This window comes from Lacerta agilis, chromosome 17 (genome assembly GCF_009819535.1).
Source record: "Lacerta agilis isolate rLacAgi1 chromosome 17, rLacAgi1.pri, whole genome shotgun sequence".
Classification (NCBI taxonomy): domain Eukaryota; kingdom Metazoa; phylum Chordata; class Lepidosauria; order Squamata; family Lacertidae; genus Lacerta; species Lacerta agilis.
The window spans coordinates 23731702-23745740 of NC_046328.1; the positions used below are offsets into that span (position 1 = coordinate 23731702).

The window sequence follows — 14039 nt, forward strand, 5'->3', positions numbered from 1 at the left end:
GTCCCAGGTTCAGTCTCCTGAACAAAAGGTTCACAGCTCTGATGGCTACCCATCAGAACAGATTGTGCTGAGTTGGGCACAACAGGCAGCAATGGTGAGGAGAAGGGTGGCGCTAGGTTGGAGTTCCTGGAAGGTACAGTGATGTTCTAATGCTGTAACCTTGGTGGTGACCTGATCCATGGTGATGTCCACCACCAAAGGAAAATGATGTCCCAAGGATGATGGAGATCAATAGGCTGGGGTTCTGGAGCAGATGGGAGGATAAGATCAGTTCAGAACCTTGGACAGTGACCAAGGTGCTGCTTTGGGACCATGGACAGCAGCCCTGCAGTTGTGGCAGGAAGAGCATGCTGTCTCATCTAGGGCCTTGTCCTGGGCCTAGAACAGTGTTTTTCAACCTTTTTTGGGCAAAGGCACACTTGTTTCATGAAAAAAATCACGAGGCACACCACCATTAGAAAATGTTAAAAAATTTAACTCTGTGCCTATATTGACTATATATAAAGTAATTTTTCAATTTTTCCCACGGCACACCAGGCAACATCTCGTGGCACACTAGTGTGCCGCGGAACAGTGGTTGAAAAACACTGGCCTAGAAAGCACGAGTCTGGATGGTTTACTGCTTGTCCCCTTCTTTCTAGACATGGGTCAGGTGGGTTTGCCACTTCCCTGCTGATTCCCCCTGGAAAACCCACTCTTCAGTGCTAAATCAGAGCAAACATCAAACCAGAGAAAACCCAGTTGACGTTTGCTCTGATTCAGCACTAAAGATTGGGTTTTCCTGGGGAAAGTGGAAATGTAGATAAGCCCTGGGTCTTGGATTGAGTCTGGGCTTCATAGTCTGGGCTTGGTATTCAATACAATAGCCCTGCCCCCTAACTACACCTGTCCAGCTAGGAGGCTGGTGCCTTTTCTTGCAGTTGGTACCTTTGTCCTCTCAGTGGGATTTCAACAACAACAACTCTGGGGAAAGAAAAGAGTCCCCAAGTTTGACTTCTTGGCAGCCTTGAAAAAGTATCAAAGGTGTCCTTCTTGTCTGAATTTCTGGACCACTGGACCATGTCGGATTCTCAGGTGACTGGTTGCTTGATACACGAACTCCCTCCCATGGAGCTGCATCAGCAGCTCCAAGAAGAGGCAGAAGGGACATCTATAGTCAAATGTGACCGAACTCGCCCAAGGAACAGATTAAGGTGCTATTTTTACACTGTTGCTACGCCATGCATTTAAATCCCTGGGGTGGAAATTGAGTTTTATGACTCAGCAGAGTGGGAATAGACATGGTTTGGTGCCATCTGGGGGCGGTAGGTTGTGACCCCCCAAGCAATTTCTTCCTCTTGGCAAACACCCAGTTTTGGCAGGGAGGAAGAATAATTCTGCTGTTGCAGGTTTGCTCAAGGGAGGTTGTAGAAGGATATCTTGGAAGGGCTGCCATCAGTAGACTGCTTCTGAAGTTGGCATCGTACATGCAGTGCTCCTCATTTTGATTTTCACATGGCAACTGGTACCTCCCGAGTTCTTGTACATTTCCCTCCTATCCTTAATGCTGGCTGAACAAAAACCCAAGCCGCCGGTCCTCATTGTTGCGTGGAATTTTGGAGAATGTTTTCCAATGATCAGAAACATGTGAGGTCCTAGTCTGCGATCTGGTCACTGAACTCTGCACCAGCATCAGTTTCTGAACCTTCTTCAAAGGCAGTCCCACATATAATGCATAGCAGTAATCTAACCTCAAGCTTAGCAGAGTGCATAGGCAAGGTCTATGCATAGACAGATTATCCACATTCAGATATAGAGAAGCAATGATGGCCACCAACCTAGATGCTTTAAAAGAGGATTGGACAAATTCATGGAAGAGAAGGCTATCAGTGGCTACTAGTCATGATGGCTGTGCTCTGCCTCCAGAGTTGGAAGAAGTAATGCTTCTGGATACCAGTTGCTGGAAAACAAAGGGGAAGGAGAGTACTGTGGTGCTTGGGTCCTGCTTGAAGGTTTCCTACAAGCATCTGACAGGCCACTGTGAGGACAGGGTGCTAAACTAGCTGGGTCATTGGCCTGATCCAGTAGGCTCTGCTTATGTTCAGCAGGGCTACCAAAGAAAGCTGGCAGCAGACATTCCTTGCCACTGTAATGAATCCAGGAGTATCCCCAAACTGTGGACCTGCTCCTTTTAGGGGAGTGTGACCTCAACCAGAACTGGCTGAACTCCAGTCAGGGGATCTATCCTACAGTACAAAATACACTAGCAAATACACAGAGCATTTCTATTTGCTTCCAGTTGACCCACCACTCATCATCTCTACCCATTGGGCCAAGGCAGGCACCTTTGGCAGCTTTAGATGCAGTTTTAAAGGGGTAGGTGGGAAGGAAAAAACCAGTTTCAGCTCTGCCAACCTAACTCCAGGCAGCCCCTGAGTGGCAAGCTGCCAATCACCTTCCCTAAGGAGGGATCATGCCAGCAGATTGGATGCATTATGCACATCTGGCAGGACTGTGTGTCTCACCCTCTGTTTTGTGTTATGCACAGAGATCTTATTTATTATATTATTTATTCATAAAAATATTTATATACCAACTGTATCAAAAATATAGCAGTTTACAACAGTAAAACATAAAGCCAAACAATAACATCATAAAAAGTTTTTTTAAAAAACAACAACAACAAGTTAAAAGCAAAAAGAGATTAAAAACAAACATCAGAAGAGCATAGCTCAGTCGGTAGAGCATGAGACTCTTAATCTCAGGATCATGAGTTCGAGCCCCATGTTGGGTAAAAGATTATTGCATTGCAGGAGATTATCTTTGTGGTCCCTTCCAACTTTACAGTTCTGTGATTGGGAGGGATGTACTATTAATTGCCTGCAAAGGCCTGGTAGAATAGAAAAGTTTTCAGCAGGCATTTTAAAGTTGGGACAGAAGGCACCTGCTGAATCTCTAGTGGCAAAGTGTTCCACAGGAATGGGCCGATGACACTAAAGGCTCAATTTCTCATTGTTTGTCAAGCGAGCCTCACCAACTCTGGGAACGATCCAATATGCTGCTGGAGAGGATCCCAGTGAATATACTGGTTCAGGCAGTCCCTGAAGTATCCTGGACCCAAGTTGTTCAGGGTTTTTTAAATCAATACAAGAACCTTGAACCTTTTCACTTGAAGGGGCAGAGGGTTCTGGAGGCAGGTGCTGGAGTGCCTGTTTTCTCTCCAGAAAAGCATGTTCTTTCCTCTGCCCAGCCTCTGAGCTTTCACCACCTGTTGCCCAGAAATTTCTAGCCCTATCTATGTAGCCATGAAGTCTGGAAACCTGCTTTAAAAAAAGAAAAAAAGATGGTGGTATTTGTGCTGTACCAATTTCCGCTGTGCAAGTGGCCTCCCCTCTATTTGTGCCCAGAGCTAATTCCTTCTTGTGCCTGCGGGTTCTTTGGGAGGCATAGCTTTCACTGCCCCCACACCATCCTGCTCCCTCCCCTCACAGGTGCTGCCTGCAGCTGTTAAAATTCAGGACCCGCCAGTTGCTCCTTAGCTAAAACATCAGTAATGACTTCCACGCTTCATTATTCTCTTTATGGTTGTCTGGCTAGGCGGCTTGGCTCCCTGACTGAGATTTAAATACACAGTTAATCCATATTCTCCCTCTCTTCTGCTTTTAATTCTGATCCAGAAATCGAACTCTCTTGGAAGAGGATTACAGAAACCTTCTAGCCACCCCCATCCTTCGCCTCTTCCTCCTCCTGCTTGCTGGTCTCCCCCCAGTCTCCTCTAAACTCGCAGGCTCAGGACCTTTCTATCTATCTTAATTAGTAAGCTCAGGGTCAGAACTGCAGCGAAATCCGTGTGTGTCCTGGGCTTTAAGCGCTTTTCATCCAAATCCTCTCGCACCTTCTCTGCTCCTCTTGTCATCTCCAAAGCTGTCTCTTCAAGGTCATCCCTGCACTTATGTCTCCAGTCAAGATGGCCTGGAGTTTCTCAGCTGGCAAAAGCTCTTTGCTGGCCTGAATTTAAGAGAGCCTTGCTGGATCAGACCAAATATCCATCGGAGTTCAGCTTCGCGCAGATGCTTCTTGGAAGCCTGTCACACCTTCCTGTGCCTAAGTGCACCAATTTAGGAGCAGGAGTGTCCTTTAATTCAGATCACCAATCCCCTTTTGCTTGGAACTCACTGGAACTGAGTTCCGGCACCTCTCAGACGACTGCCATTGCCATTATAAGAGAACAAGGGGGCATTCATGGTGAGTTCCAGCACCTCTTGGATCAGGTCAATGACCCATCTAGTCAAAGATCCTCTTCTCACAGTGGCCAACCAGATGCCTCTTCTGGGAAACATGCAAGCAGGATTGAAGCACAAGAGTTCTCTCCCCTGCTGTGGTTTCTAGCAACTGGCATTCAGAAACATTGCCGCCTCCAACTGTCTAACTGCTGATATTCTGCTGCCACCCTATAGACGCTTGCTTTATCTGACCAACTTTGTCACAGCCTTGATAGCTTGGCCAAAGATGAGACGTGCTTCGAACAAACAAATCTGTATCGTTGTACTAACATCTGAATACAGTATGTGTTTGCTTTCAATAACAGGGTGCTTGTGAGCATGTGCTTATGAGTCTAGTCCAAATGTAAACCCTAATCCCGTCCTGCCCCTTACTCCTCAGCACCCACACCAGCTACTCTTCTCCTTCGCTCTCCAATATCCAACAGGCACTTTCCCTCAAACACACCTGTTCTAACTACCACCTTCCATGCCCAGCCGATCAGCGCAGGACACACCCCAACATCCCATGGCTCTCTCTCACACACCCTCTCAATAGTCATAAACCTTCCTTTCTTTCTTACAAATATCTCCCTGCATAACACTTTGCTGTATGCCTCTTGATGCACAGACTGGCAAAAGTCAGTAAAATGGCAAATGCCACAAAGTCCCTGAGAAGCGAAGGAAGGCAGCAGCCCCTTCGTGCCTTGGGTCTCACATAGTCACACTGGAACCGGTGTTTGTGGATTTGGAATGTTTATGGGCAAATGTGTCCCGAGAAGCTCACGGTATCATAATGAAGTCATTTAAGAAAGAAAAAAAGAAAAAGAAATTGTCAAACTCACAAGAAGAGAAAGCACTGCAGAGCGCAGGAGCGAGGTGAAGTGCTGGCACAAAACGTCATTCAAACTCTTTAAAACCTTGGGCAACTGAAAAAGGGTTTCCACCCTAAGATTGCATTACCTTTTTAAGCAACTATATTGCAGTGCCAGCTCATGTTCAACTTGGGAACAACCACTATGGCTGCAGTCCTAAGATGGGTGGGTGGTGGAAGTGAGGGCATTTGGGCCACCTCATTCTGGGCCCTGCTTGGGTCATAGGTCACAGCATGGCAGAAGTGAGATCAGGGAGTACACGGTTCAAGGCCTTTGAGGCGAGTGCCCTGCGCCTGTGGAATTCACCTCTGAATGAGATCAGGGTAAGGCTGTAACTCAGTGGTGGAGTTCATTGTTTGCAGGCAGAAGGTCCCAGGTTCAATCCCTGATGGCATCTCCAGGAAGGGCTGGGGGTGGGATCTTGCTTGAAACCTTGGAGAACCACTGCCAGCATGGTGGAGAGCCAGCGTAGTGTAGTGGTTAAGAGTGGTGGACTCGTAATCTGGTGAACCGGGTTCGCGTCTCCGCTCCTCCACATGCAGCTGCTGGGTGACCTTGGGCTAGTCACACTTCTCTGAAGTCTCTCAGCCTCACTCACCTCACAGAGTGTTTGTTGTGGGGGAGGAAGGGAAAGGAGATTGTTAGCCGCTTTGAGACTCCTTAAGGGGAGTGAAAGGTGGGATATCAAGTCTAAACTCCTCCTCCTCCTCCTCCTCTTCCTCTTCTTCATCTTCTTCTTCTTCCCAGCTAGATGAGCCAAAAGTCTGTCCCAACAAGTTTCCAAGCGGACACTGAAGATAGGCCTGTTCTCTGCCACACGTATGGAGTGGACTCCTGATGGGGCACTCCTGGTTTGTTCTGCTTACACTGACTTCTGTTGCTGTGCTAGGTTGACTGTTTTATTGCATTTTCTAAGTTTCAGGTGTTGGCATGCCTCAAAAGTGTTTAGTACTGTTATTGTATGCTATGTTTGCTCCCTTGCAACACTGCTCTCCTATAAAGTAGTATAAAAGTACACTAAATAAATTAAGTTACAGGTAGGTAGCCGTGTTGGTCTGCCATAGTCAAAACAAAATAAAAAAATTCCTTCCAGTAGCACCTTAGAGACCAAGGTATCTGAAGAAGTGTGCATGCACACAAAAGCTCATACCAAGAACAAACTTAGTTGGTCTCTAAGGTGCTATTGGAAGGAATTTTTTTATTTTTTATTTTGTTTCAAATAAATTAAATCATAGTGGCCTGCCCTTGCAGGGCTGCTGTAAGGATGGTGGGACTGATGTGCCAGCAAAACCCTATGGGAAAGGGTTGCACAGATTCTTAATTTGGGCTTCTTCAGCTCTCCTCTCTGTTCGGGCCAGGCTGATGCCACAGCCTCCCTGCCTTTTCGATGCCCTTCGCCTCTTGCTCATCCTTGTGTGTGGATTCTGCGTGCGTTCTCTGAGCCTCTCTGCTAAATATTTGATCTGACAGCAGATCGCTTTGGTCTGTGGGTTTAATGGTGCGTAGCCTGGCGCCTCCGTATTTACTGAACGGACCGAGGCGAGGGAGAGGGGAGCCTCCTCAGCTTGCTGCATCTTGCCAGGCATAAAGGATGAACGCGGGGCTAGTACTCGGGAATTATCCTTCCCGTCTCCCCCGCCCTCTGTTTGCAAAAACTGCTTCAGCTTCCACTACCCCGCCATCGCCGTCCGTGCGTTCAGCTGCGCTCGCTCCAGAGGAGAGCAATCTATCCCTGGGAAGAAAACCTTGAATCTTTAATTACTTGACTACTCAGACAGGAGAAATAAATCGCTAGCACTTGGCCTTGGTTCCCTGAGTTTCTGTGGCCTCCAACGTGAGGGGAGCGAAAGTTGACGAAAGCGGGACTCCCTGCCCCGGCAGCATCTGGGCTTCTTGCTTCAGGGAGAACTGGGCCCTCTCCTGCTCCTGCTGCAGCTCTCAGTGGAGGAGAACTCAAGTTTAAAGGACTCGGTTTCTGCCAAACTCTTTAATGCTGACATCAGTACGGTACAGAAAGGGATTCAGAAGCAATGCAGGTGGTGTGGCTGTCTAAGCCATGGGTAGGCAAACTAAGGTCTGGGTGCAAGATCCGGCCCAATTGCCTTCTAAGTCCAGCCCACAGACGGTCCGGGAATCAGCGTGTTTTTACATGAGTAGAATGTGTCCTTTTATTTAAAATGCATCTTTGGGTTATTTGTGGGGCATGGGAATTTGTTAATTCCCCCCCCCCAATATAGTCCCCCCCCACAAGGTCTGAGGGACAGTGGACCGGCCCCCTGCTGAAAAAGTTTGCTGACCCCTGGTCTAAGCTATTGATCCAAGAAGTGACATGTCCCTGTGGGTCCCCTTATGTGGGAATGGGGTGTGCATAATTTCAACATGGCAAGCAGGGTGTCCTTTAGGCTGGGCAGTCAAATGGGAACTGCTTCTGGAGGACTGAGCCTGAGCTGTCTTTCAGCTCCTGCGCTGGTATCTCCAGAACTGGGATGGCAGAAGAGACAACAGTGGTGGCTACGAACCAGACTGGGCAGTAGACTGCTCCTGAGAAGATGGGCTTGGGGCATGTTCCGTTGATGCCAGAGGGCTGCCAAGATCAGCGGTGAGGCTGGCATGGGAGCTGGGAGTGAAGGAGGCGCAGTGCAACCGAAAGACACAAGAAAGGGCAGAATGGAGTGCTTGGGGGCTGCTCCGCTGGGACCCTCCTTGGGATGTGACTCCTGGCATGAGGTCCTGTCCCTACTCTCTGTGCCAGAGGTCATCAACAAGTACCTACTGTCGCCCACATCCTGATCAGATCAACTCTACCACAATGCCTCTTCAGGACTCATGACATCTCCTCTGCCAGAGGACCCTGGCTCGCAACAGCTGCGTGTGGGAAAACCCAACAAATTCCTTACTGGGAGTCATTAGGAAATAGATCAGCAGACCAAACCTGCCAATATCATCATGCAGTTTTACAAATCTATGGTGCAAATATTAGAAAACTAATAAACATTTATTTTTTTTTAAAAAAAATACAAATCTATTGTGCAGCCACACGTGGAGTACTGTGTACAGTTCTGGTCGCTCAGAAAAGTAACTGTAGAGTTCAGAAAGGTTCAGAAATGAGGAAGGGGCTAGGGCAAGCCCCCTATGAGGAAAGGTTACAACATTTGTGACTTCTTAGTTTGGGGGAGGAAAAGCCAATAAGAGGGGATGTGTGCTGTACGTGTGCTGTGGAGAAAGTGGGTAGGGAGCTGTTCTTCTCTCATAATACCAAAACCCAATGAAGATGTCCAACAAAGCTGAATGAGGAAGATTCAGGACAGAGAGGACAGACTCCTTCTCACAGTGCTTAGTTAAAGTACAGAATTTGCAACCACAGCCAGTAGGAGTGGCAATCAACTGGGACGGCTTTAGAAGAGGATTAGGTGGCAATATCTTCAGAGCTATCCTCATTAATGCAGTTTGAGCCCTTCACGCCAAATTGGGCAAAGTCACACCCAATCCATGCTTCAGTCCACCATCTTGATTCAAAATGGCACTCGACACCCAAACGTAGACAAAGACCATCTCCTCTGCCTTGGGAAACCTTGTGCATCCAAACCAATAGAGAATGGATGGGCAGACAGACGCCTTTCCACAATCTATAGTAGATTAGACAAATGCATGGAGGACACCAGTATCTCCTAGTTGCTGAGGCTATGTAGTGCCTCTGAATCCCAAGTTGCTGGGAATCCCAAGTGGGGAGAGTGCTGCTCTTGTGCTCAGGTCATCTGCTTAGCCCTTATGCATATGGGCCTCCCAGAAGAAGTATCTCATTGCAGGGGGTTGGACTAGATGATCCCCAGGATACCTTTCCAATTCTACAGTTCTATGATCTGGTTGACATCTGTGCGAATTGGATGCTGGGTGAGATGGACATTAGGCCTGATCCAGCAGGGCTATTGCAGTGGTACCTTGGTTCTTAAACTTAATCCGTTCCGGAAGTCCGTTCCAAAACCAAAAGGTTCCAAAACCAAGGCGCGCTTTCCCATAGAAAGTAATCCAAAATGGATTAATCCGTTCCAGACTTTGAAAAACAATCCCTAAAACAGCAATTTAACATGAATTTTACTATCTAATGAGACCATTGATCCATAAAATGAAAGCAATAAACAATGCACTGCAGTCACACACACAATCAATCAATCAGTAGCTGAACTGGGTTCCACACAGTCACAAAAGCAAAACAAAAAAGCGGCAAAAACAATAATGCAAAATAAATAGCAAAAACAGACAGACCTCAGCGTAACACTCGAAGCGGAAGTGTGGCACTCAAAACAGAAGTGTGGCACTCAAATCGGAAGCGCAACACTCAAAACGGAGTGCATTCGGCTTCCAAAAAAAGTTTGCAAACCGGAACATTTACTCTTGGGTTTGCAGTGTTTGGGTTCCAAGTTGTTTGAGTACCACGGCATTTGAGAACCAAGGTACCACTGTACCTTCCTATGCTTCAGGCAGGCTATTGGCCTGGCCTGTGGGATTTCACAGTCCTCTTTGACCAAAGCCGCACTGTGTAAGATTGCAAAGAGCTTCATTTCCCAAGGTTACCTGCAGAGAAGGGAGTGAATTTCAGCAATGTAGCACCCCACCCCAGATCCTTTGGACTCCCTCCTATCAGCCCCGACCAGCATAGTCAGGTTGGTCCTGAGCATGAAGAGATTGAGGATGGCTGGCCTAGGGCACAACTGGTACTCTTAGCACTACCAGGATGAACCACAAGACAAACCAGCTGTCCTTATGCGCGGTTGGTCTGCCATGTTGGATTTTCTCATCGGGGAACCCTGGAATGTCTTCCAAAGAACCACAGTGATCACCATAAGCCAGTTTGAAAAGCCACTGTATTCCAAATAGCCCTGAAACCTCCTAGGGCACCCTTTCCCCAACTTGGTGACCCACAGATGTTTGGGACTATAACTCCCATCAGTTCCAGTAAGCATGGCCATTTGGGCTATGACAGGCACTTCCCCCAGCCAACACGGCTGCGTTGGCTGAGGCTGGTGGGAATTGGAATCCCAAACATTGGCCCAGCCCTGTGGAATGAATGCTCTTTCAACAGAGGATCAGCAGACACCTTCCATATTAACCTTCAAACCTTTGCTGAAAACTTTATTATGCCACCAGTCATATGGAAACAATCAAGGTAAGTGCTTTCTGTAATAGTTAGCTGGTGATCTGTTTAAAACAACAATGTCATTTTTATTGTCTTAGTATAATTGTTGTAAACAGCTTTTCTTTTTCTTTTAATGAAATTGCAATATACAAGTATTCTAATAAATCAGTGAACAAGTGAAGGGCACCAGCTTGGGGAAAGCTGTTTCCAGGGTTTTGCCTTGTGCTTTGGATGGCTGTCAGATGAATAAATCTTTTGAACATTCACACCTGTGCCAAGTTAGGTGGTTGAAGATTTGCATAGCTATCTGATGAGTAGTTTTCTCATCAGAAACTGGGGAGGAAATATTTGGAATGTCTTCTCTCCGACATTGTTTTCTGATCGCTCAGCAGAAAAAAGAAAATGTGTTTTTGCCAGCAGAAAGAGAGAGAGAGAGAGAGAGAGAGAGAGAGAGAGAAATATAACTGGGGAAAAGTCACACTGTTTGCCTTTGCAGTGGTGTTTGCTTGCCAAAAGTATTTCTCAGCAGTTCGTGCCGTGAATTGTTTTGACGACGTGTGGCTGTGCATTTTATGATACTTACGTCTGTTTCTGTAAGCCAGACTTCGGCTGTGATCTGTAGGTGGAACGAAAGCGAGGCAGCCACTTGACTTCAGCCGTCTCATCTTCTTTCCGATTCTGTGCCAAGAACATACAAATTGTGGCACATGGGGTGGGGGAGAGAAAAGGGGAGGAAATGCTGATTAATAAAAGACTGCTCTGTTTGCATGCTTCATTGTGACCCACGTGACTAATACAACACTTAACACTGCTCTTCATCCAGTCCTGCAGCAGAAACCATATTAACTCCAGTTGATAGGGCTCTGCTTTTGAAAGTGCCAAAAAAGTCTCCAAGTATCTTGAAAGCTACCCCCCATATAAACCACATTCATCTTCTAGTGCATTGTGCACTCAAAATCTATGCATTGATAATTGTATTGTAATAGAAGAATTGATTTAGGACACAGAACATATCCTAGTAGTCAGGAGGGTATTATTATTATTATTATTACTTATTGCGTTTATATCATACCTTTTCCCCAAGGAGCTCAAAGTAGGATACAGGTTTCTCCCCCTCATCCTTTAATCCCCACAACAACCCTGAGAGGTAGGTTAGGCTAAGAGGCAGTGACTGCTCCAAGGTCACCCAATAAACTTCATGATGATTGAGTGGGGATTTGAACCCTGGCCAGCCAGGTCCTAATCTGATACTCTTAACTACTACACCACACCACTGGTGGCTCTGACGAACCACTGCATGAAGCTGCCCTTTACTGAATCAGATTGTTGACCCACTTAGCCCAGTATTTAAATCATTTCTGAAAGTTGTTAGTTCACATTGCATTTTGACACCTCTTAAGAACTTGCAACCAAATGTGTCGTGACAGTTCCTGACATCAAGGAGCAGCCTTTCATCTATGCTTGGATACACTTGGGCACCATGTTGGATTAAGATGGCAGACAAGACCTTTCAAAGCTGATTTCAAAACTGCACTGATTGTTTGGTTCCTTAGAACAATGCCAGATGTGAGTCTGTAGAGTTGTCCAATAATGCAGTCTGCAGTGAATTAGGCAGGAAATTTTGTCCAGCCCAGATCCTGGAGAAACTGTGATTGAACCTGAGACCTTCTGCATACAAAACTTAGGTTCTACCCAGAATTGAGGTCCCTATTGTTATCTGTGTCAGGGTTAGTGCTGTGAGGATATCACTGTAGCCCTGTTATGTCCCACCCGCTTCTCCAGCTTTGGCAATAACTCTTCTGGCTTCGGCTCATGGGAGTGAAAGTCCAAACCATCTGAGGGGCACCAGGTTAGCAAATACTGGTCTATTCTGTCTTAAGTGATCACTGAATTTCAGAGCCTTTGCTGCCTTGTGTTAGGCCTCTGGACTTCTGTATGCATAGCCATTCCACACTTGTAGGAAACTGATCTTTGAGTGTGGCAGCCCCTACCCTTTAGAACCCCTTGCCTCTTGATATCAGGCAAACACTGATATCAGGTGTTCCACTGTATTATTTTTGGCACCTGCAAAAAACATTTTTGTTTAGACAAGCCTATGCAGATAATGTAGAATGTTGATACATGTTTTAATCTGTTTCTTGTCTTTCCTCTTTTTGCAAATTGCCATGAGGTTTTTTTTGCTTTGCTTTTGCAATCAAGTGGTGTATAAATTTCATGAACCCAAAAAAATACGTTCATCCTGGAGTCAACCTGCTGCTTTCCTCTTGCAGGTGGGATATGAGAATGCTGGCACAGTGGAGTTTCTGGTGGACAAGCAAGGCAAGCATTACTTCATTGAGGTCAACTCCCGGCTTCAAGTGGAGCACACAGTGACTGAGGAAATCACAGAGTAAGTGACGCCCCCTGATGGGCTGATGCAAACAGGCACCCAACATTCCACCATTCTGGGGTGACCAAGAGACCCAGAAGGCCAGGACGAGGCTGTGCCAATAAGGAGCACACTGGAAGAATCAGGAAGAACTAAAATTAGGAGATGAGGTGCGGGGCTGAATGTAAGGGGGAGAAAAAGAAGGGTCTGTGTTATTTGGAAAACCACCAAATCTCATTGGTCGGCCCAGGCATTTGAGACTACAAATCCCACCAGCCCCAGCCAGCACGGTTGTATGATGCTGGGGCTGATGGGAATTGGACTGCAAAATATCTGAAGGGCCCCAGGCTGGGGAATGGTGGCCTTGAGTCTCCTTCACAAAGTATTATGGGCTGACTATGCATTATCCTCCATCCCTCCATATTGGTTTCCCCCTCTTTAGAAATTGCTGCAGGTTGGCGGCTTTGCCTGGGGGAGAGGGCCATAGGGAGAGGGTGTTCGTTGCCGCTGCAGTTTTTCCCCAGTGCCGGCTGCCAAAACACTTACTGCCCAACCTGGATGGCCCTGCAAATATTAGCATGTTTTTACAGTCTTGTCATGCCGTGCTTGGTAATAAATGTTAGGTCGTTATTGCTGTCATTATCAATTAGGCACGTATTGGGAAATCCAGGGGGCCTGAGTAGCGGTTTGTTTCCAGGGGAGTTAATGGTGCAGCAGATTCTTGACAACGCCGGACACGTACAACAAATGTGAAATATGGCTCTGGTTATTAGCGGGATGAAGCGTCTGGGTTGATTCAGGTGGATTTGGATGGCTTTGATCATGAGAGCTGCAAAACGGTCCAAGGATTCTCTGTTTCCAGAGACAGGGAGAGCATCCTGCTGGTGGCAGGATGCACAGATGAAGAAGATTGGAGGTCAGGGTCTCAGGCAATTTGGCTCATCCAAATGATCCAGACACCTAAAGAGGCCCCCATACAGGGTTGGCTCCGTAATTGAAACAAGGTGAGGTAGGTGCTTCAGCGGCAGAATGGGATGGGTGGCAGATTTGGCTCAGGGTCCTAGTTTGCTTATCTTGCTGGAGAGGTAATCTGGCACTCTAAAAGCAGTCACGAAACAACCGCACGCCTGATTCCCCTGGCTCCTTTTGCCTTGTAGTAGATCTAGCTCTGCTTCCAACAACCTCTTGCTCCTGGTGCAGGGGTGTGTGGAGCTGCTGGTGTTTTCTCCTAAACTTCAAATAAACAGAGCATGTGCAGTTGGCCACTCTTGGCTTTTCTTCCTTCTCCCTGCCATGCGCTTGTGCAAATGGCATTCTTGTGCAGTGTTTCTGGGTGGCACAAAATAGTGCCTCGCTCTGGCTGGCTGCTGCCATAGCCAGAGAAAACCGGATGGGCAATATGAAAGCACAGCAGAAGCTGCTGG

The 14039-nt window shown here is 47.0% G+C and overlaps 1 protein-coding gene across 3 annotated transcripts in view; it reads left to right on the forward strand.

The window, feature by feature from the left end:
- The window catches only part of PC (pyruvate carboxylase), a 252297-nt gene that overhangs the window by 87141 nt on the left and 151117 nt on the right, over positions 1-14039 (forward strand). For all 3 annotated transcript variants that reach the window (XM_033174390.1, XM_033174391.1, XM_033174389.1), the window contains one exon: positions 12518-12636. In XM_033174390.1, coding sequence (XP_033030281.1) covers positions 12518-12636 — 119 coding nt within the window. The remainder of the gene's footprint in view (positions 1-12517; positions 12637-14039) is intronic.